At 38.2% G+C, this 24,812-nt stretch overlaps 1 protein-coding gene across 2 annotated transcripts in view; it reads left to right on the top strand.

Moving 5' to 3' along the window:
* Grm3 (glutamate metabotropic receptor 3) overlaps nucleotides 1-24,812 on the top strand; it is a 230,194-nt gene that overhangs the window by 117,989 nt on the left and 87,393 nt on the right. For both annotated transcript variants that reach the window (XM_021162993.2, XM_029477445.1), the window contains exon 2: nucleotides 6,151-6,759. In XM_021162993.2, coding sequence (XP_021018652.1) covers nucleotides 6,292-6,759 — 468 coding nt within the window. In that variant the 5' untranslated portion in view covers nucleotides 6,151-6,291. The remainder of the gene's footprint in view (nucleotides 1-6,150; nucleotides 6,760-24,812) is intronic.

Raw genomic sequence — 24,812 nt, 5'->3', positions numbered from 1 at the left:
CCTGAATTTTTGATCTTAGCCATTCTGACTGGTGTGAGGTGGAATCTCAGGGTTGTTTTGAGTTGCATTTCCCTGATGATTAAGGATGTTGAACATTTCTATAGGTGGTTCTTGGCCATTTGATATTCCTCAGTTGAAATTTCTTTGTTTAGCTCTGTACCCCATTTTTAATAGGGTTATTTGATTCTCTGGAGTCTAAAATTTTGAGTTCTTTGTATATATGAGATATTAGCCCTCTATCAGATGTAGGATTGGGAAAGATCTTTTTCCAATCTGTTAGTTGCCATTTTGTCCTATTAACAGTGCCCTTTGCCTTATCAAAGTTTTGCAATTTTATGAGGTCCCATTTGTCAATTCTTGATCTTAGAGCATAAGCCATTGATGTCCTCTTCAGGAAATTTTCCACGGTGCCCATATCTTTGAGATTTTTCCCCAATTTCTCCTCTATAAGTTTCAGTATATTTGGTTTTATGTAGAGAACCTTTATCCAATTGGACTTGAGCTTTGTACAAGGAAACAAGAATGGGCCAATTTCCATTCTTCTACATGCTGACTTCCAGTTGAACCAGCACCATTTGTTGAAAATGCTGTCTTTATTCTACTGGATGGTTTTAGCTCCTCTATCAAAGATCAAGTGACCATAGGCATGTGGGTTCATTTCGGGGTCTTCAATTCTAGTCCATTGATCTTCCTACCTGTCTCTGTACCAATACCATACGGTTTTTTGTTTTGTTGTTTTGTTTTGTTTTGTTTGTTTTGTTTATTTTTTATCACTATTGCTCTGAAGTACAGCTTAAGGTCAGGGATGCTGATTTCCCCAGAAGTTCTTTTTTCATTGAAAATAGTTTTTGATATTCTGGATTCTTTGTTATTCCAGATGAATTTGCAAATTGCTCTAAGTCTATGAAGAATTGAGTTGGAATTTTGATGGGGATTGCATTGAATCTATAGATTGCTTTTGACAAGATGGCCTTTTTTACTATATTAATCCTGCCAATCCATGAGCATTGGAGATCTTTCCATCTTCTGAGATCTTCTTTGATTTGTTTCTTCAGAGACTTGAAGTTCTTGTCATACAAATCTTTCAGTTGCTTGGTTATCACACCAAGGTATGTAATGTTATTTGTGACTACTGTGAAGGGTATCATTTCCCTAGTTTCTTTCTCAGCCTGTTAATCCTTTGAGTATAGGAAGGCTACTGATTTCAGTTAATTGTATATCCAACCACGCTGAAGTTGTTTATCAAGCTTAGGAGTTCTCTGGTAGAAAGTTTGGGGTAACTTAAGTATACTATCATATCCTCTGCAAATAGTGATATTTTAACTCCTTCTTTTTCCAATTCATATCTCCTTGCCTCCTTTGTTGTCTACTTGCTCTAGCTAAAACTTCAAGTACTATATTGAATAGATAGGGAGAGAGTGGGCAGCCTTGTCTAGTGGGATTGCTTCAAGTTTCTCTCCATTTAGTTTGATGTTGGCAATTAGTTTGCTGTATTTTGCTTTTAGTATGTTTAGGTATGGACCTTGAATCCCTGATCTTTCAAAGACTTTTACCATGAATGGCTGTTGAATTTTGGGGAATGCTTTTTCAGCAGCTAAAGGTGTGTGCCACTACTGCTCAGCTGGTTGGGAGACTTTTAATGACTGCTTCTATTTCTTTAGGGATTATGGGATTGTTTAGATGGTTTATCAGATCCTGATTTAACTTTGGCACCTGGTTTCTGGCTAGAAAATTGTCCATTACACCCACATTTTACAATTTTGTTGAGTATAGACTTTTGTAGTAGGATCTGATGATTTTTTTAATTTCCTCAGTTTCCGTTATTATGTCTCCCTTTTCATTTCTGATTTTGTTAATTTGGATACTGGCTCTGGGCCCTCTAGTTAGTCTGGCTAAGGGTTTATCTACCTTGTTGACTTTCTCAAAGAACCAGCTCCTGGGTTTGTTGATTCTTTGTATAGTTTTCTTTGTTTTTACTTGGTTGATTTAAGCTCTGAGTTTGATTATTTCCTGCCGTCTACTCCTTTTGGGTGTATTTAGTTCTGTTTGTTCTAGAGCTTCCGGTGTGCTGTCAAGTTGGTAGTGTATGCTCTCTTCAGTTTCTATTTGGAGGCACTCAGAGCTATGAGTTTTCCTCTTAGCACTGCTTTCATTGTTTGTGTATGATGTGCCTTCATTTTCATTAAATTCTAAAAAGTCTTTAATTTCTTTATTTCTTCCTTGACCAAGTTATCATTGAGTAGAGCATTGTTCAGCTTCCATGTGTATGTGGGCTTTCTGTTGTTTTTGTTGGTATTGAAGACAAGATTTCATCTGTGGTGATCTGATAGGATGCATGAATCATTTCAATCTTCTTGTATCTGTTGAGGCCTGTTTTGTGACCAATTATATGGTCAGTTTTGAAGAAGGTACCATGAGGTGCTGAGAAGAAGGTATATTCTTTGTTTTAGTATGAAATGTTCTGTAAGTATCTGTTAAATCCATTTGGTTCATAACTTCTGTTAGTTTCACTGTGTCTCTGTTTAGTTTCTATTTCCATTTCTGAGAGTGGGGTGTTGAGGTCTCCCACTATTACTGTGTGAGGTACAGTGTGTGCTTTGAGCTTTAGTAAAGTTTCTTTAATGAATGATGGTACCTGTGCATTTGGAGCATAGATGTGCAGAATTGAGAGTTCATCTTGGTATATTTTTCCTTTGATGAGTATGAAGTGTCCTTCCTTATCTTTTCTTTATAACTTTTAGTTATGGACATGCTATGCTGGGAGAACTGGGTTCTGATGATGCCAAAAGGTTACAAAGTTGATTTATTCAATATTAGAATGGCAACACCAGCTTGTTTCTTGGGACTATTTGCTTGGATTTTTTTTTCCTAGCCTTTTACTCTGAGGCAGTATCTGTGTTTTCCTGTATTTCTTTAAGGGAGTTACTTATGTCCTTCTTAATGACCTCTATCATCATCATGAGAAGTGATTTTAGATCTGTATCTTGCCTTTCCGGTATTAGGGTAAAATGGGTTCTGATGATGCCAAAAAGTTATAAAGTTGATTTTATTTGCTATTAGAATGGCAACTCCAGCTTGCTTCTTGGTACCATATGCTTGGATAACTTTTTCTCCAGCCTTTTACTCTGAGGTAGTATCTGTCTTTGTCACTGAGGTATGTTTCCTGTATGCAGCAAAATTCTGGGTACTGTTTACTTATCCAGTCTGTTAGTCTATGTCTTTTTATTGGGGAATTGGGTCCATTGATATGAAGAGATATTAAGGAAAACTGAGTGTTGCTTCCTGTTACTTTTCTTTTTTTTTTTTTTTTTTGTTTTTTTTTTTTTTTTTTTTTTTTTTTTTTTTTTTTTTTTTTTTTTTGGTTTTTTCGAGACAGGGTTTCTCTGTATAGCCCTGGCTGTCCTGGAACTCACTTTGTAGCCCAGGCTGGCCTCAAACTCAGAAATCCGCCTGCCTCTGCCTCCCGAGTGCTGGGATTAAAGGCGTGCGCCACCACGCCCGGCCTCCTGTTACTTTTCTTGTTAGAGATGGAATTGTGATTGTGTGGCTATCTTCTTTTGGACTTGTTGGAAGATTACTTTCTTGCTTTTTCTAGGATGTAGTTTCCCTCCTTGTGTTGGTATTTTCCGTGTATTATCCTTTGTAGGGCTGGATTTGTGGAGAGAGATTGTGTAAATTTGGTTTTGTCATGGAATATCTTGTTTTCTCCATCTGTGGCAATTGAGAGTTTTGGTGAATATAGTAGCCTGGGCTGGCATCTGTGTTCTCTTAGGGTCTGTATAACATATGCCCAGGATCTTCTACCTTTCATAGTCTCTGGTGAGAAATCTGGTGTAATTCTGACAAGTCTTCTTTTATATGTTACTTGAATCTTTTTCCCTTACTGCTTTTAATATTTATTCTTTGTTTTGTGCATTTGGTGTTTTGATCATTATGTGACAGGAGGAATTTCTTTTCTGGTCCAGTCTATTTGGATTTCTGTAGGCTTCTTGTATGTTCATGGGTATCTCTTTCTTTAGGTTAGGGAAGTTTTCTTCTATAATTTTGTTGAATACATTTACTGGCCCTTTACTGGGAATCTTCACTCTCTTCTATACCTATTACCCTTAGCTTTGGTGGTCTCATTGTTTCCTGGATTTCCTGGATGTTTTGGCTTAGGAGCTTTTTGCATTTTCTCTGACTGTTTTGTCAATGTTTTCTAAGGTATCTTTTGCACCTGAGATTCTCTCTTCTATTTCTTGTATTCTGTGGGTGATGCATGCATCTATGACTCCTGATCTTTTTCCTAGGTTTTCTGTCTCCAAGGTCATCTCCCTTTGTGATTTCTTGATTGTTTCTATTTCCATTTTAAGATCGTGGTTGGTTTTGTTCAATTCCTTCACCTATTTGTTTGTGTTTTCCTATAATTCTTTTAGGGATTTTTTGTGTTTCTTCTTAAAGGAAACTTCTAGCTGTTTCCCTGTGTTCTCCTGTATATCTTTAAGGGAGTTATTTATGTCCAACTTAAAGTCCTCTATCATCATCATGAAAAGTAATTTTAGATCTGTATCTTGCTTTTCTGGTGTGATGTTGTTTCTAGGACTTCCTATGGTGGCTTCTGATGATGCCTAGTAAGCTTGATTTCTGTTGCTTATGTTTTTATGCTTGCCTCTTGCCATCTGATTATCTCTAGTGCTACCTGCTCTCACTGTGTCTGACTGGGGCCTGTCCTTCCTATGATCCTGGTTGTGTCAGATCTCCTCAGAATACAGCTATTTCTGTGATCCTGTGATTCTGGAATTCTGAGATCCTGGTACTACCAAGCTCCTGAGATCCTGAGATCCTGTGATCCTGTGATCCTGGGCATGTTAGAGTGTCACAGGGTCAAGATTCCTCTGGGTATTGTGGGACTGGGTACAGAGCTTAGTGTCCAAGGGTATTGGCTCAGCCTGAAAGTAACCCATGCCCCTGGCAGGGCTGGGTTCCTGTGTCCTTGGATTCTACTGGTCCGTTACTTCCTGGTGTTGGGGCCGATGTTGTGGCCTCCTTACCTATGATTCCATGATGCTGCGTGTGTTAGAGCTCCTGTGAGTCGAGCTGCCTCTGGGTGTTGTGGGACTGGGTGCAGAGCTAGCACCCAAAGTCTGCTCAAAGTACGAGCTCAGAATGAAAGAAAGAAGCAGTTCCTAAATGGGATGTCAAGGAAAGGCTTATAGACTGGTGGAAAATGGGCCACAGTAATCAATTCTATGCATTGGAATTTCTCTTCCAGTGAGATATTCAACATGTTAGCATTTGCTGACTTATCTGAGAGTATACAATCTCCTATCCAAAGCCATAATCCACTGTATAATCCCAGAACCACACTCATTGCAGTCCTAGTGAGGATTTCATTGTGAGGGCCACATCAGAACTTGCCAACTACCTAATACTTATCTAATACAAAAAGCAACCATAATACTTGCTACCACAAGATAAACAATAATAAATTTAAAGATTTTGTTCTTGAGAAAACAATTTCTTTTCTAGGTTCATAAAAGGGTGCTCTGAGACAGGTAACAGTTTGACTGAGGTCACTGCCATAGCTGTGCTACAGGTGACATGAACCCAGCATCATGAAGACATAGGGGGCTGTGGCTTCAATGGGGTTGAACAGGAAGATTCTTATGCCTAATTGAAAGAGTGTTGAAGGACATGAAGGGGACAGAATTCTCAAGGGCAATTTCTGGTTTGAGAGCTTAGCTACAGATATAAGAGGACATTGATTATGTATCGATTCTGAAAATGTTTGAGAGATGTGTGGCTAAAGGTACATAACAAGCAATCAGTGCTAGAAATTGGAAATCATTTAAATGGTATTTCAAACATAGGAAATATAAGGACAGAAATGAGGATTAAAATGAGAGTGGTGAATGTTATTCAACAATGAGATCTGATATGTTCCCAGAATTAAAATGAGAATGGTAATAGGAAATAAGCCACAGTGTATATAAGGTGGTTAAGTCTTAACAGGAAGATAATAGTCAAGATTGAAATATAAGTCAACTAAAATCAGTAGCAGAGTTGGTTTGATCAATTCAGGCATCCATCAAAGGTCTTACAGAGAACCATCTATAGTATTATTGTTGTTTTTATAAATTATTTTTGTTCATATAACTTTTATCTCTTTAGGAATTCAGTGACGGGCTCTTTTAGCCCTATCCTCCCTTATCTGAAGGACAGACCAAAGATCCTACTTGGAAATGAGAGAAGACTAGCAGGAAACATTGGACCCACCCAGTGATATCTCCAAGAGATACAGAACCAGGATTCATGAAGATGTTGACAAGACTACAAGTTCTTATGTTAGCTTTGTTTTCAAAGGGATTTTTAGTCTCTTTAGGAGATCACAACTTTATGAGGCGGGAAATTAAAATAGAAGGAGACCTTGTTTTAGGGGGCTTATTTCCTATTAATGAAAAAGGCACTGGAACTGAAGAGTGTGGGCGAATCAATGAAGACAGAGGTATCCAACGCCTGGAGGCCATGTTGTTTGCCATTGATGAAATCAACAAAGACAATTACTTGCTTCCAGGAGTGAAGCTGGGGGTTCACATTTTGGACACATGTTCAAGAGACACCTATGCATTAGAGCAATCACTGGAGTTTGTCAGGGCATCTTTGACTAAAGTGGATGAAGCTGAATATATGTGTCCTGATGGATCATATGCTATTCAAGAAAACATCCCACTACTGATTGCAGGAGTCATTGGTGGTTCATACAGCAGTGTTTCAATACAGGTAAGACTGGAAAATGCTATTGTCAACAGCTGTATCACTTATATGTTGCCGGAAAAAAAGAATTAGATGTTCCTAGTATCATCAATGGATGATATTTGGTTGATATTTGGATTTGGATGATATTCAATATTTGGTTTTAATATTTAATATTTTAATATAGAACATTCTACCACTGAAAACGACTTTGAAGTATATTGGGTACTACAAAACAAACTGCCCCCAAATTTAGTGGCACAACACAATTATTTATTAATGTATCACCTGAAGAACAGTTGAGTGGAAGAATAAAGGTAAGCTGTGAGTGGTACTTCCCAGGGTGTCTCCTTTCTTCTTCCTGTAATCAGTGAGATTCTCAGAATTACTCTAGAGTCATATCAAAGATGCAACAGGATGCATTTACAACTTCCTAAGCTCCTTCTAAACTTCTCTGCTATATCATATCTGCTACTATTCCACCAACAGAAGCAACTCACAGGACTCAAAGTCAAGGGCTGAGAAAAATAACCTGCCTACGGAATGCATGCTGCCAAGTTACATATCTTGGTCCTTATAAGTTGAGTTGTATTTGGAGCCATCCATGCTATCAATGACAAGAAGGTATAGGATCTCTGAAACCTATTTTTCATACTTTTTTTTACTCTTTTCTTCAGAGATATTAAAAAATATATAAAGAATTCCTCAGTGAAGTATATGAAGAGAAATCAAGGAAGAGAGAAAGAAAGACAGGGAGGAGAGAGACAGAGACAGAGACAGAGACAGAGACAGAGACAGATATTTTAGCACACAAATTAAGGGCTGATAACTGCTCTCATAACTTCATTAGAGAAAGAAGCCACATCTCAAACTCCTTCAGTGCTCATTCACAAAGCCACAGAACTTTAGAGCTTGAAAAGGGCCCAGAAGTCATCCAGCTCAATTTCCTTATTTTCCCAATTCCCCCAAAGATTGGCTTCATGAAAACTCCCCTTTCTAGGCAGAATGAAAGCTAGACCTGAGGTCGATCTTCTGTGCTCTTTCAGTTACCCCAAATGCTTTCTATGTGCTACTTGAAGTTCAATATTTTTTTCTTGTGCAAGCACTAATGTCGCAGTAATAGAAGTTCATGATTCTAAGAGGCACATACTCTGCCTCCTACTAAATTACTATAATCAAACCCCAAGCACTGAAGGACGTGATAAGATATGTCCTTTATATGTCACAATCCCACTTAAAGAGACTCTATTTGCATTGGCATTGCCTTATTTTTATATTCCAGATTTGTGGCACTTAAAATTCCCTGTATAATTCTGTGCTCTTCTAAATGAGCTATTTCAAATTTCATTCCTTCTTCAGAGCACACAGTCATATTATGAGTAATTAGGATAATTGGTTTTTCATAAACACCCTTTAACTTTATTAGAAGGGTAGAAAATATTGCACATCTCAGAGCAGATCATGTAAATTTTTCCATTACTTTTATACTTGAGTCAGAAGAGGTGAAAATTTTTGTTTGAAAAGGAGAAAATGTAAGGTCTTTATGTAGCACACTTTAATAACAATTTTACCAGCACAGTGTCGAACCTTTTCCAAATACTCATATCCAGTATTACTTTCAATGAAAGATTGCATATATGCTTTGGGGACATTTGCTTTTCCCAAGCAGTAAGTCTTATTCTCCATGTGTCCAAAACCATTTCTTATAACTATGTAACAAGATACCTTACAAATATTTATTTTATTTGGCTTTGTTCTTTTGATACTAAGCACTCTTCAGAAGTCAGGCCAGTTTAAAAGGAAGAAAAGACATGAAAAACCCGTATGTGTTCTCAAGAGAAGCTATTTCTTCAACATCTAATTATTTGGTTTTGTATTGCATTCACTGGCCGTGGGCTCTGTGACTAAAGTGCACAGGTAAGAAACTAGGATGGCTGACAGGATGGAAGTTGTACCAGGAAACAGGTAACCAGATACATGCAAACAAAGTGAGTGAGACCCAGCATCTGGAGAGATTGACCAGAAAGATATGACAAATGCTCATGTACATGGAGACAAAGAGCTCACAAAGGAATAAGGGGGCGAACTAGAAAGGAGGGGACCAAGTACCAGGCTCCATTTGTTCTAGGAATTTAAAGCACTCCTGGACATTAATAAGAAAACACTTCTAGAGCCAAGTTACCTGGGTATCTTTCATGTGTATCCACCTCTGCTTCCATGATTACCATGGCCATACATCCTGGAGCTGGTAACTGTGGTGATGGCAGGAATTGGTCCTAAGTCTTTACTTAGACTTCATGAATATGCTCTGAAATGTTGAACTGAAAGAGGATGAAACCAAGCAGAAATAAATGAGCACAAATTTTTAGTGCTCACATGATTTTTAGTTCACAACTACCATGCTATGGTATTCTGTCCAAAGTCCAGAGTTTTCTGCTGGAAAACAGGTTACTGAGAATGGATCATAGACAATAATATTCTGCATCTTCCCTCCTGTGGCTCCATCAGCTGTTTAGATGATATCATGGTCCTAGGTTGATGCCTTTTGTATTGCTGTGACAGAAGCACATGACAGAGACAATGCATAAGAGAAAAAATGCATTTTAGATCATGGTTTCAGAGGGTACGGGTCTACCTCAGTGCGGAATGCATGGGAATTTCATGCATCTGGGGACAAAGTAACACAGACTTCCCAACAGGGTAGACCAGGACGCAGAGGGAGTTAGACAAGATCAGGGGGCAAGCAAAAGCCTGTCCCTCTGGGTGACTTCTGACAGCTCAGCCCCCCCCCCCCCTGAAAGGTCCACGGCCTCCTAAGCCTTCAGGACCAGAACTCATAGGGCATGGTACCGATTCAAACTTTGACCAGTCTTCCATTTAGCCTGGATGGCTTTATTTTCAAAATTGCTTCCAATGGAGTTTTCTCTCCAGCTTCATCTCCCCCTAAAAGAGAGGAATTCTCCCAAAGGTAGCAAAGGAGGACCCTTTCCCGATGTTAGCACATATTGCTAGGCAGTGTTAGTAAAAACTACATGAATGCAGGATTCCTAACAACTTGCTGGGTTAAGCTGTATCACCATCGATGAAGACCTGGATAATTATTCTCCCAATATGCTCATTAAGGACGACAAACCACTCTGTGGTAGTCCCTTTATAAAGCAGCCAAATTGATTTCTTAATTCAGTCATCAATGAATGCAAACATCCAAATACATTTACATGACCAAATATACTTAGGGGATCTACCCACACCCTCCAGTGAACAGGTTCCTTTTCAAAGCATTTTAAAGACTGCCCTGGTGTCCTCTATAAGCCTATAAGCCTCTCACTTCAGGGAATCCTGTGCTTCAAGAAGAAATTCAGGTCGATTGCCTTCAGCTAGGCAATTGTCTTTATGGCACTTAATTTGGAGCAGTGTTTATGCTAGTGCCTTTTCAAATGCGCTGCTGTTAGTGTCTAAGATGCCCAGTCAAATGTTCTTCCTTGAAATGTTTCTAACAGGTTAGAAGATGCACTCTTCCCCTGGCTAATCTTTCCTGCTTGGATTATCTTTTACCTGGAACATGGCAGGTAGAAGATGGCCCAGTTAATGTTTGGCCCGTGAATGCTAAAGTAACCTCAGGAAATTTGAGATTTAGGTTCCATGGCCTTTAAAAGCTTAGCTCTTAGTCAGGGCCAGCCTTTGCCTTGAAAGGATGTGTGGGACTTGCTATCAGTTGACAACTCAATGCAAAGAGGCCAAAAATGATAATGAGCAGAAAAGAATGGAGTGGAACAGGAGAAAAAGTTTTAGTTCCATTTAAACACATAGCTGCTTTACTGCCCTCCTTGGCAAGATGCTTCTTTATATACTAGTGGGCAGTATCTATACAGACTTTCACAGACAAAACAGTGTTCTCATTTTATACCTAAAATATAACGTCCTTTGGCTATCAGTAAGTCTTACCAAATCCTACTTCTTCATTCTCAACTCAAATTGTGTCCTCATTGAGAAAACATCCCTAAGCTCCTTCTAAGGCCTTCAGTTCTAATTCATTAAATGATTTGTTCATTTACATTTCTGTTAAGGAATCACATGCATTTCACTTTGTGTTGCCAGCCCCTGAAAAAAAAAAAAGCTCTCTGCAATTTTCTTGGGGATTGGTTTGAACGCTTTGTCTTATTTCGGCTCCCCCCCAAAAACCGTGCTTCCTGACCTGATGATCTCTGCTCTCACCTGGCTTCAATTGAGAGTAAGAGATTGCTGTACAGCCATTGGCTGGGCAGGGAGAAGGGGTGGGACTTTTAGATTGCTCCAGCAAGAGACAGAGAGAGGGAGGAAGAGGAGGGGAAGGGAAAGGAGAGGGGGAGGAGGAAAAAGAGGCAGAATTGCCATGACACGGAAGCAGAGGCATTAGACATAAAAGCTGCAGAAAAGAACCAAACCAGCCATGTAAGAATTCAGGAAAATGGCCCTAGGGGCCACTCAGGATATCAGAGATAAAATGTTGATTTAGCAAGTTGACATAGGAAACTCAGAGGGAAGAATGTGTGCAAGCTGCTGGGAGGATAAGAAATGCCCAGCCACTGAGCTAGTCAAGGCACATCAAAACTAGCTGGTGTGTGTGTGTGTGTGTGTGTGTGTGTGTGTGTGTGTGTGTGNTGTGTGTGTGTGTGTGTGTGTGTGTGTGTGTGTGTGTGTGTGAGAGAGAGAGAGAGAGAGAGAGAAAGAGAGAGAGAGAGTTGTGAATCTAAGAGCCAAAGCAGTTTAACTTAATTCACTGCTACACAGTTTAGTGAGTAAATTATTTTCACTAAATTCTAAAAATTAACATATGATAACCAGCTCTACTACCTCTAAAGAAAGAAAATCCTTATATGAATTTTGGAGTAGGCTCACAGCCACTACCCTCTATGCTAAATCATTCTGAATGCTCATGAGTAAGAAGTGAACCTTTTCTTGAAGTGAAAACTGAATCATGTAAAAGATAGATGAGGACACAGGGTGAGAGCTCTCTTCTCCCCATTGTCTCCAGAGTGGCCCCAAGATGCCCTCATCTGAGAACTTTTCGCAAGCTTATGCACCACTGGTTCTCAGACAGACAAGTCCAAGGCTACAACCCACTGGCTAACTGGAACCATGCTAGATACTACTTGCTCTCATCTGGCTGTGTGGTTTCTCAGCAGAAAGGTTATATAGAGCTGGTCCTGAAGGTACAAAGCTGCGATACCACTACTTCTTTGGAGACAGAGGCAGGGGAATTGCAAGTTCAAGGCCAGACTGGATTACAGAATAACTTCAACAATAGCCTGGACAAATCAGCAAGAGCCTGTAGGAAAATTGAAAATAAGTAAATAGGGTGCAGATATGACTGCATGGCAAAGAAGGTGTATAACATGCACCAGGCCCAAGGTACAATACATGTGGATATGAATATGGATATGAATGTGGACATGGATATGAATAAGCGTACATACATATATATGTATACATACACACCCAAATACATATATATATATTTATGTATATATACATATATACACACATACATATACACATATATACATATATGTGTAAATATAATATATAGATATATATTTAATTATTCTGCTTCTTCATTTGTCTCTTTCATGACACTTAGTTTTCCACTTCAGAAAAATGCCCACCTCTTACCCATGAGTATGCAGAATGAACTATGAGACTGTGATTCCAATCCAAAACTCATATACATATATACATACACATATACATACACACACACACACATACACATACATGATCCTAAATGCCAATCACTGTAATACTGTGCTTACAAAAGGGAGTATGATTCTGCTCTCAGGGGAGGCAAAGGACAACACAAAAACTTCATTTACTAATTCATTAGTAGAAAAACTAAAAGGATAGCTGCATTTAGTGAGTTCCATATTGCAACTAGAATGTTTATGGCAGGAAACAACTACATTTTCAGTGTGTCCCTCTAGAAAACGTTCGATATGGTGATTAAAATTCTGAGGGCAACCTGCTAATATTTACTTAACACCTCACATCTGAGATGGAGGTGTCAGCAGTATTCACACACAGGTTCCATTTCTCAACCTGTTCATTTCTGCTGTTGTTTGTTTCCTTCAGCAAACAGCATTCAAGAGCATCCAAGAGGAACAGGTACTCCTTGAAAGAACGCACCAAGTTTCAGTTCTTCTAAGTTTCAGATCCATGCAGCCCTTGCCTCCCGTGCCACAGGCTCATCATCTCCTCTCAGTCTGAGTTCCCAAAGCATCTTCCTCAGTTGTCTCAGAGTCACTGGGCTCCCTTCTCACCCTTCCCATTCCAAAGAATTCTCACAAAACTGCTTGTCTGAGACCTTCTATTGCTCTTGCTCAGCTTCCCAAATGAAAGGGCAACACTGTTCAAGGCCTTATCACAAGGAGGGAGGCACCACCGATAGCAATTAAAGATGTTTTTGCTAACATTGCTTTATTGTAGAAAATTCTCACCATAGGTAATTACCTAAGATGCAGATGCACTATATTTCCATCTGCTTTAAGGTTAATTTGTTCCTTAATTAATTCTCCTTCTGTTCTATATTTATTAGGAAACTACTCTAGTGAGAGACAAAACTCTGCCACCCAGACCACCATGCATAGTATGTGAATTTACAGGGAAGAATGGCCCATGGCTACGAACCATGTTTGTATTATAGATCCCACTGAATCATGAACACCATGAGATGAAAAGCAAGGAATCTAGCTTTGCTAAGATATTATTAGCAAATGACTTGTGACTATAGATTACAAAGTAATTTAGTTGAAATAAGACACTTGACAGTTTTAGTTAAACCTAAGCAATTACTGGGCTTAAAAAAAAGATTTATTTATTTATTTCATGTATGTGAGTACATTGTTATTTTATTCAGACACATCAGAAGAGGGTAGTGGATCCCATTACAGATGATCGAGAGTCACCATGTGTTTGCTGGGAATTGAACTCAGGACCTCTGGAAGGGCAGTCTGCTCTTAACCACTGAGCCATCTCTCCAGACTGGAAATGATTGTTTTAATGACTCAGTTTCGTTTCTACATCACCATAAAGTTTGCCCCTCTTCAATAAACCAGTAGGACAAGGTTTGGTACTGTAATATAGAAAGTGCCAACCTTAGCAATTTATCATGATGAGAGACCATTGATTTAATGTAGTAGAGGTGTTTTTCCTAATCCAGGGGCAAATGTAGGTTGAGAGGTAACAGTGTTTTTCCAATTAGTGACTTGGGGGATTTAAGCATAATGTTCCCCAAACACCTGCAGTTAAACTCTGAGCAAACACTGATACTCCAGGCTGTTTATCAGTAGGACTTCAAACACTAAAATTATAATGTCTCTATTTTTGACAACACCACCTGGCATATTATGGAAATCCCTCTGTTTCTAGTGACAAAGTCTTAATTCTTGCCAGCTCTTTGACTTCATATCCAACACTGGGAATTGCAGCACAGAAGAAAACACAATAGCAACAATACTTCCCAAAATGATGTTCTAAATATAGATCAGAATTTTTTGTCAGGTGGTCGGTCGGAAGGGCAAAACATTTTGAGATATTTGCCACCAGTAGCTACAGTTGAATAGGCCAGGTGTGCATCCCAGGGACTAGGCATTGAGCCTAACATTTGGGTAGATGTCACCTGGTTCCCAGGGAGTCTCCATGGAATACAAACTGGGCAACTAAACACTCTCAAAGTAGGAAACAGGCATTTGAATGCATGATGCACAGTTTGTGGAATTTATTCTATAAGGCAAGGGTTGATTGACATTTTAAATGGACATGTGAATTAACCATACACTGCCTTTGTTTACCATGTAGTTTTAAGATATTTCATTTATACCAAATTTGAAACAACATAATTATAAAGGTATGTTATTGCTACACAGTGAGTTTAAGGTGCAAGCATGGACTATTTAACACTACTTAGCAATTCACTCTACTGTAAAGAACGTCTTGTGTAGTCTTTTCTGAGTCACTCTCAGAAAGTTAAAATTCTTCACCCTTCCCTCAGTTTCCAATAACTGTCATAACTATGACCTACATCCTTTCAAGATGGTGGCCAACCAATGGTGCAAACTAAAGAATGTTCAGAATAATTACTATCAACCAATTGAAATAAGTTTTAGGGAAGTTTTTTTTTAACACCTTGATCTTGATACTTCCATTAAGCTGTTCAGAGTTACTGAAATTATAGGCCTCCTGGCCTTCAAGAACTCAGTCCACATTAGAACAAGTATTCTGTCCAAATGAGGACCTTCCCCTAGTGACTTTCAAGTTGGATGTCATCCACTGTGATGTTTTAAAACTGTTTTTCATATAATTGCTATATTTAAAATTTTAATTTGTATATCCAAAATAACATATATCAAAATACTCATAGCTGCCTATAAAGCATTTGGCTGTCTGATTGCGACCCCCATGTCTTTACTATCTCCTATTCCTATGAGGCACTGTTGTACTAGTGGCCCATCTGATATGAATAACACATTATGCACCATTCTCATTATGTGACTTCTCTCTCCTATCCCATCTCTCTTATCTCTCCCTGGAAAACTCCCACTTACTTTTCAACTTCAGTCTTACATATTGTGACCTGCCATATCCCACCTACGTGTGATCAGTTCTTCTATTAGTCTGAGCCTTGTATCTGTATCTCAGAATGTCATCCGTGCCTATTTTTCTTTATTGCCTGGGAAAGAACAACTCCTATGAGGACAGTGAAGACTTAGGTTTGTTTATTTTAGGAAAAGCTTCATTTTAGAAAAATACCTTGAATAGACATCTTTACCACTCTTAAAATATTTTACTTTAGGCTGACCAATAAACTAGTACTTCCCACATATTGCTATTCAATCCTTACAAAATTTCATAACTCTAGGAATGAGTACCAATACCTTTTTACAATGATGAAACTAGTATCTAGAGAAATATGATGCTGCCTAAGTTCACATAGTCAGAGAGAGAAGCAGCTGAGATGGAAATGTTGGTCCAGTCCTGCATACTGAACCACTACTCAGTTTGCATCCTGTGTGCTAAAAACTTTGTTCAAGTAATAGACCAAAAATTCCTGAATAATGCTGCTCTACTCACTACAAATAACACCCTCTTCCCTAAATTCCCTGTGCAGGACCTGAAAAGTAAGCAGGTACCATTTATAAAAACATTAGGCTGTAATCCTTAACTCCCCCAAATTTTACTTTTGATTCACAACCAAAAACAGTAATAATGATTTTTTTTTTATAAATGATGGCATCTTTGCAATACCATTGTATACAAGTAACTTTAGGGGCTTCAGAAAAATATAGCTTAAATTAACTTGTAACTGTTAAGTCTTCAAAAGACATTCCCAAAAACCAACCCCTAAGGCACTAAAGGATGCTTCTGACATGTCTTTTGGTGTCGAGTACCCTGAGAGTGCCTTTTAAGTATAGCTGGTCAACATAAACACTTGATAACATACCACAGACCCCTTATTACTGTATGAAACTGAAACCAGTTCAGCTTCCTGAATTCTCTTGAAAATTTATTCTTGGAAAAAAGGGGGATCAAAGACATATTCGATGATTCTCTGGATAAAATAACTTCTCCTTTTTAATTATGTAACTACAGGTTAAGTCTGACTAGAAAGTAATTCCTGAAATAGATCTATGAAGATTAGGGAACAAGACATACACTACAGTGTAGAGTGGCATTGTCACAGCAGAACTCCTGGCCTGCTTTCTGATATCTGTCCTCTGAAATAATAGGATCCAAAGACTCCTTCTTGATCTGCACATCTTTTCAGTCTCATCGATCAGCCTTGAGAAAAAGAAGCCAAATAAGCCTCATGACTAATCAATCCCTCGCTTCCAAAGGAGGAAAGCAAAAGCAGATGATGATCCAGACTGCAGACCGCAGGTGCTTAGTGGGACGGGTTTAGGGGAAACTGAAATAGAAAGAGGAACAGTTGGGGACATCCTTAAGGGTCTTTTCCTTGAGATTTCCATGGATCATCACTGGGACTATGTCAAGATAGAAAATGGCAGGAAGCATCTTTGACTCCTATATTTTCAAAGCCCCTGGAATGTAAGCCTGGGTGACTTTTCAGATTATACTGAGCAGACTGCCATTTACTCTACTATTATCATATTACATAACTCCCGAAATTCAAATGAACTCTTGCCATTTTATAGTGTTTTACCCTCTTAAGGGGTGGGGGAAGCATGTTTCCAGATGTGCTGCAGCTAATGTGCCCAAAAGAAAAAAAAATGACTAATGCCTTTTTGCAATAACAGTATGATTGGCACCCTATATGGACAGATAACTCATGTGATGGGAACAGCTTGAATTCCTCAGGCAGTTTCTCAACTACAAGCCACCTCCAGTTCTAGTTTAAAATACAAGCCAATCTGGTCTTTTGTACAGCTAATAGTTTAATTTGATCTGTGTGAAGAGGAAGAACACTGGGGTTTCTTAGCCTCACAATTCTGGAACTTCTTCACCTGGTAACTGGGCTGGGAGCTAGCAGATGGTTCAAAGTTCAGCCCTAAGTGGCTCATATATAAGCATTTAATTAAAAGAACTAAACAAAAATTCAGCTCTGCATGCATTACAGAGCAATTAAAGGTATAGGCTTATTCTTAGAAAACAGCCCCAAAGAGATGTGGACTCTGAACAGCACAGAACAAAAGGCAAAGCTACCGAGATTATTTTATTTGACTCCAGATCCCCAAAGACAGCAGCAGAGCTTCCTTTTTCAAATGTGTATAGCTCAGGCCTACAAATAGCATCTTTCTTGGAAGTGTCTGTTGCCTCCTTCCATCTGGAATTTTGTAACTAAGCATAGGTCCACATAAAAGCCACTTGCCATTGTTCCCTTTAATATATGAGCACAGATTCAGAAGCCGATGTTATAAAAATTCTGAAAAGAATTCTCATGGAGGAAAACCACATTTGTGAGTACTTATTTACACCAGACTCTAAAAGTGCGTGGCCTTTTCAGTTTTTGTTCTTTTTTTTTTTTCCACAATGACAATGTGTCAAATAGAACTGCTAAAGCTCACGTGTGAAAGGGACAAATCAGGGAGAGACTTGACATGAGTGCCACAGGGAACTTGGACGAGTTTGAATGACACTCTCTTTCTTCACAACATAAAAAGGATGGTAGACATCCTGAGTCTTTCTCAGAGTTCACATTCTTTTGTTCTTCATGATCAAAGAGTCACCAAAATCAAGGCTTCCACCTAGAATAATCTGAGGATGAAAACTGTCAAGAAATACAATTCCCAAATAAATTAACAAAAAAAAAAAAAGCTTGTAATTTTTTACATTCTTGAATTAAAAATAAGCGTTAATATATTTGTGACTTTCTAGGCTATGGTTAAAACCTAATTCCTGGATAAATTCAAGGCACCAAAAAAAAAAAATGTACACCCCACAGTAACTTTGCATATAAAAGCATGAGCCAGCTGCATGGACCAGAGAATAGAGGGACGTGTCACCACCAAGCCTGACAATCAGAGTTTGATCCTCAGAATCAAACACCATAAAAGAGGAGAACAAACTTCTGTAAATTGTCCTCTGACCTCATGCTCTTATCGTGACATGTGCACCCATGCCAGGGTATACACATGGGAACACGTGTGCATGCACACACAGACAGTAAATAAATACATGGAAACAGTCATATATACTGCATTTTTCTGATGTAAACAAGTGTTTTAATTAAATAATAGTACCTTTCCATAATTAGAATTTGTTATAGGACAAACAAAGTTTGATATATTCCCAAAGCAAGAATAATAAATGGGCAACTGGTATGACTGGTTATATATCTGTACACAATGCATTTGTCAGAAGGGAAAACCTACCTTGCCTGAAGACCACGGGAACAATTCATTTGGTGATGCTTGCCTTAGTTTTATGTGTATTGGCTGCCAACTTAAATATGTATGGTTTGATTAATCAAACTTTATAATGTCCTTAATTTGCTTTATATAGTCCTTATGAAACTTGTGGAATGGCAAGTACAACTGATATAGAATTGGTTTTATTTTGCCTGTTCATGCAAATATAATTTGGATAAACTGATTTAAATGGAATGAAAATCTTGATTGAGGATCCTTAAATCTCTAAATGAATTGCCTATGTATCATTTCATTTTGATGAAAAAACTGAACACAAGTAGTAAAGAACTCACATTGCACAAACAAATTGGTAATTGGAGGTATTTGATGGTAGTTTCACATTGTTCAATGGATCTAGTGTTTGCCTCTTCCACAGACACCTATCTCTGCCTTAGAAAAGGTGATATGTGATGACAGAAAATTACCCATTCACTCATTAGTTCATTAGGTTAACAAACATACTGAAGCATCCCAAGCTCTGAGAGGCATTGAGGAAAGATCAACAGAGATGAAGGAAGCACATTTCCTGCTCCAAAGGTTTAGTAAATAACTTAGAAATTACCACATGTTTCTGCTGTGATAGTTACAGGTTGAAGATATCATCCTCTAGGCAAAAACTTCTCTGTAGATTATAGGAAAGATCTTTCTTATTGTAGATGGTCAGTCCACAAACAGTTGTTTATGAGGCTACTACAAAGTGTAGCCAGATAACTATAAAAGAATGCTTTTGATTACAAGGAATGATGGCTCATGCTTCTCAAATAAACAAGTTTAGAGGCTCAGAAAGAAAAATAGACAAACACAGTATCTTACCTTGTTGCAGCACTGAATTGGAAACTATTGGTAATGAACTTGGCATGCAGAATGAACTGAGTCAATCTGGAATGATAGAGTATAGTGAGAGGTCTCAGATTCACAAGATCAAATCCAGCATCCAATACCTATTAACATATCGTACCACAATTCTTATATATATATATATAAGAATATATATAGTGGTATATATATATATATATATATATATATATATATATATATATATATAGTGCTTTGTATGTCTGTGTTTACAAAATTACTTATGGTCATATTAAGAGAAAATAAAAGAAATAATTTTCATATTAATATGATGTTTCTGACCCATATGTATGTGATAATATAGCTTAAAATAAANTATATATATATATATATATATATATATATATATATATATATAGTGGTATAATGGCCTTTTCTACCGTACAAAATTATTGGGAAGATTAAGAGACAATAAACCACCACTGCAAAGGCCATCATGGCACATGACCTCTAAAGGTGCAGTTAGTCGCAGACTTATCTTGTCATTACCCAACAAATGTGTAATTGGACTTAAGACCCACTCAATAAAACCTAGCCATCTACTCATGGCAAGTAAGGTCATGGATCTTGGAGGAGAAGCTCCAGGCACTGCTACATGAAAGCACACACTGAGATGAGTGTAGTCCTCAGCCCTCATCAAGCTACTCTCTGCAGCAGACCTTTGCAGAAAACAGCAACAAATCAAATGCAGAGTCATTCGGTTCCAGTGGATACATCAACACAACACTCCCACATCTAAAGCTTAGAGCCCTTGGTGAAAGAAAGGACAGACAGATTATAAGAACCAGAGGATCATCTTTCCATGAGATCAGACCTCCTAGTAATGTCAGGAGTTACGTCATAAAGTCTCATTCACCAACACGACTTCCCAGATATGAGCTGAAGAAAGACAGTAATAAACATGCCAAAGTTCATGGGGTGAAATCTACAAGGCCTCAGCTCTACACAAATAACTAAGGCAAATGAGGAATTCTACAGTGCGACAATTAAGTTTCCCTGGAGAAGAGCCTACCAATTAGTTAAACGTACCTACAAGCAACATTATCCAGACTGAGCAGGTTACATTTAGGAATATATATACATAAACATATTGTAAGCATAAATATGTATGTATGTGTGTGTGCATTTTATATATATATATATATATATATATATATATATATATATGCATCCAATAACAATTGATGAAAAGGAAGGCCATGAATTTGAAAGGGAACAGGAAAGGAGAAGTGCTGTAATTGCATTAGAATCTCAAAAAAAAATTAATAAGAAAAAGTGATAATACATGTCCAACGGAACAAGAGGTAGGACAAAATGTCAGTACTGGTGAAATGTATTACTGATCCTAAGACATTTCTAAAACTGAGTGTTTGAAAACGGAGCTGACTACACTGGCTCCTCTCTGTCTGCTTTTGAAGACCTCTGAACTGAATCTCAAGTGAAGGAAGCGCTCACTCCTCAGCTTTGACACTTTAGCCCGTGTGAATGGCAACCTTCAACTTTCATTTTGCAGTTTTATTTTTCCCAGCTTTCATAAGGAAGCTTGACTTGGGTCATTTAAACTTAAACCCAGAAACTTACATCTCGGCTGATGTAATGTCACCTTGCTTGCAGAGAGGGAGTCTTACCCTTCTCAGAAGGTGGACTCCATCTTCCAAGCTGCTCTCTACTGGGCATGGAGATGCATACTAGCCATCCAGTCCTCCTCAGGCTGAGGCTGAAGGATCATTGACTCAAAGATAGCCTGCTGGCCTAGCAAGTTTGATGTAAGTTTGATATATACAGAGACACCCTGTACCTCCCCTACTTGTGCAAAATCTGCTTTGAATATATTTTAAATTTTTGCTGTGCATGTATTTAGTTTTGTACCCAATTCTGTTCCTTTTTCACAAGACCCCAGGTAACATCATTAATGTTTGCTTGGAGTCATGATCCTCCATGGTTCTCCAGACAACAATTCTTCTTTAAATGGTTCAGCTGATGCTGAAAGTGAAATGCACTCTTACTGAGCTCACTCCTAGTAATGGCTTCTTCATTCATGCCTAAGTGTTTGTGCCATATCTGTTAGAAAACCAGGAGCTAGAAAATTATCAAAACCATGCCTGTTAACTTATATCCACTCTTCTTTTATGTTTCCTGAATTTTCCCTTTTCCTTCTTCTTTCACACTTTTATCTTCTCACTATTCATTTGTTAAAATGACTGTAATTTAATCTTCACTTTCCAGAATTCTTTGAGAGCAGTAAACCGAATATGCTTTTATGAGCTTTTCTTTCTTTCTGGAGAGATTTGGTGTAAGATAATTTTTTCATATTATTTTCATTTGTATCACCATATCCATGTTAGAATACATCCTTACTGTGAAGAAAGAAAGTGGAAATAATATTGTCATATTGTCATCTTTTTTGAAGACAGGATCTCTCTATGACGACCATACAGGCCTCAGGTTCCCCATTCTTCTGCCTTAACTCACCCAGGTTTTATGATTACAGGAATCTATCACCATGACCAGCTATTATTTTCTGTGTTTATGGAGTCAACTTCTCCAGCCATTAGATCTGTTTCTACGAACCACATCTTCTCGTGAAATACAAGTCAACAGAAATAAAAACAATAACTACATACACATCCATCCCCATATTCCATTCTGCTCTGTCTGCAGTGCTGATGAGTTCATAGGCAGCTTCACAATGAGCCAGAGATGCTCCCAATACATCAAGTTCACTCATCCTTTAACCCACAGTTCCTCCAGTGCATTCCGTTAACCAGTGTGGTTGGGGGGTTATCTTCTCTCTCTTACTGAGACTATATTATATGAATCATTTTTGAGTGCTTCATCTGCTCTTAAACTGTATTGCTTAAATAATCTCTACCTATGCAAAGTACATACCTTTTTTAAAAAATGCTTCTGTCTAAAACATATAACTAGGTCTTGGTTTTCTTTCCTCCTCTTCTACTAATAATAACATAACTAGGCAACTTCCTTCTGAATTTTACACCACTTTCCCATCCTTAGATGGTTCTTCCTTTATCATTCAAAATGATGCCCAGTGTAGGAGTTTTTCTTACTTTATACTTTCTCCAAAAAACCATATGGCCAGTTAGCAAGGCAGGAATGTTTTTAAATGCTCAATTTTAAACAATAAGATAGAAAACTTAGCAGACAATTACCTGGGCATCTCCCAACCCCAAATTTAAATTCTGTTTACAATGAGTTCAAAAGTCTAGGAAAATGGCTCAGTGAATAAAGTGCTTACTCAAAAGCACAACGACCTGCAGTTGGATCCTCAGACTCCACACAAAGCTACATAAGGTCACACATGTCTGAGACCGCCAGGATATGAGGTATAAACGGAAGAACCTCCAGAAGGCTGGTATACGTAGAGAAGCAGAGGGTAAGCAGTGTCCCTGAGGTTTTCCTGTCCCTCCACTCATATTCTGGAGCAGGCATATATTTGCATTCACACATGAACATGCACATACAAAGAAAACTACTACTGACATCAGCTAGATAGTGTCTGATATACACTAAACACTTGATATGTTTCTCTCTTGTGCTCCCCACGGCTGAATGTCTCCACATTCCAAGCCTCAAATTGATGACCACACAAGAGAAGTAAAGAGAAAGGCAGAAGAAGACAACCATGGTATTGGAAGTCGAGTGCCTAGTTTTGCATTTTGATTTTCTTCCACACTTGTAATTGTAAAACTATGAAAAGGTTTCATGAGTTCATACAATTCAGTTTTACATGTTGATATGAAGATAATATTTACCTCAAAAAGCCCTTGTAAATAACAAAAAAGGAAAATACATGTGTAGATTTACACATACACACACAATCACTACAAATAGTAACTGATGTTATAAGAAGAAAATGGATCCATAAAAATGCACAAACCGAAGTATGAATGTTGTTCTCTAGAAATCACACTAGATTGAAGGAGTGAGGAGGAAGAGAAGAGATTAACAATCTGCCCTCTGTGGTACCTACTTATTAATTCAGATTACTTTATAACTAAGGAAACTACGTTTAGTATAACAATTCCCTATACTAAGAGTATTTCAGTACTTTACCCTAGCATTAATTTGTTGTAAATGTATTTATAGTGTGACTCAGAATGGCATGACTTTATATGATTGCTCCATGCTGTCCAATACAGACAATACAGTTGACATTGTACTTATGAGAGTTCCATCCTTGTATCTTAACACAGCAACTATGCTTCCTTTTCCTAGAGTTAACTGTAGCTCCCTTTATTAAATACACATGCACAGTGGCATGCATAGCTCTTGTAAAAATAGCAGCAATAGTCGGTTTTTTATTTGAGTCCACCACCTTTCCAAACAGGCTGAAGACTGCTGTACCTCTTCCCAGCACAGAGAATGTTCTTGTAGCTATCATGTTGGAGCTAACTCATTCTCTTGTGCAGCTTTTCTTGATTGTAAGTTGTGCTCAGACATTTTGAAGCAGCAAACTTAAAGCCCAGTCTAGCATTCAAAGGACAAGAAAAAAACTTTTTCTTAAGCACTTCCTTACCCCTTTGGGAAAAAAAAAAAAATAACAGCGTAGGAGCTGTGGTTCTTCACTTCCAGGAAATAACGTCTCTGGGTATTCTTTCATGTCTCCCTAGACAGGACAGGTTCTGCTGACTCCAATTTAAGGATGAGGAAAGTATTCCAGCAATAAGAAATGGCCTTTCTGGTGCTATCCAGAAATTTTAGGATCAGGTCTCTGTATAGGAAAAGATTGCATCACCACAGCCATAGTACCATGTAAGTCCAGTGGAAGTCAGTGCTAGGATTAATGGCAGTATTGGTTCAGGGCCACCTGCCCATTCACTTACCCTGAGTAAAGAAAAAGTACTTCTGTGCTCTGATCAGCCAGTGTGTGCAAGCCATTCTGCACAAAAGTTTCCAGTCCTTAGCAGAGAAGAACTGCCTGTGTTCTACCTATTCATCCAACCGTTTTTTTTTCCAGCTGTCCTATAGAAAGAATTACTGGAAGTGAAAACTATGTTTGATAGCCCTGATTATATCCGGGTTATTTTTTATAGCAGGCCAGATCTCCAATACCATGCTGTGTAGATGTGTATGAGCTAGGCTGTTGGTTTCCTTTGCTACGTGAAATGAAGATTAATCAGGAGTTAGCTATTCATTGCTTCATGTTGCTTGTGTTGTGCTCAGAACAACCTGTTTCAAGCTGATCTCTCTGTATGTCTTATGTAAACACAAAACTTCAATTGCCAGAAGAAAAAAAATTTCAAAGTACCTAAGCTTTCTCCAACATATAGTTTTCTGAAATAGTCAACCTGTTTTATTAAAGTT

Source organism: Mus caroli, chromosome 5, assembly GCF_900094665.2.
Source record: "Mus caroli chromosome 5, CAROLI_EIJ_v1.1, whole genome shotgun sequence".
Classification (NCBI taxonomy): domain Eukaryota; kingdom Metazoa; phylum Chordata; class Mammalia; order Rodentia; family Muridae; genus Mus; species Mus caroli.
This window is presented reverse-complemented; position numbering and strand designations above follow the sequence as displayed.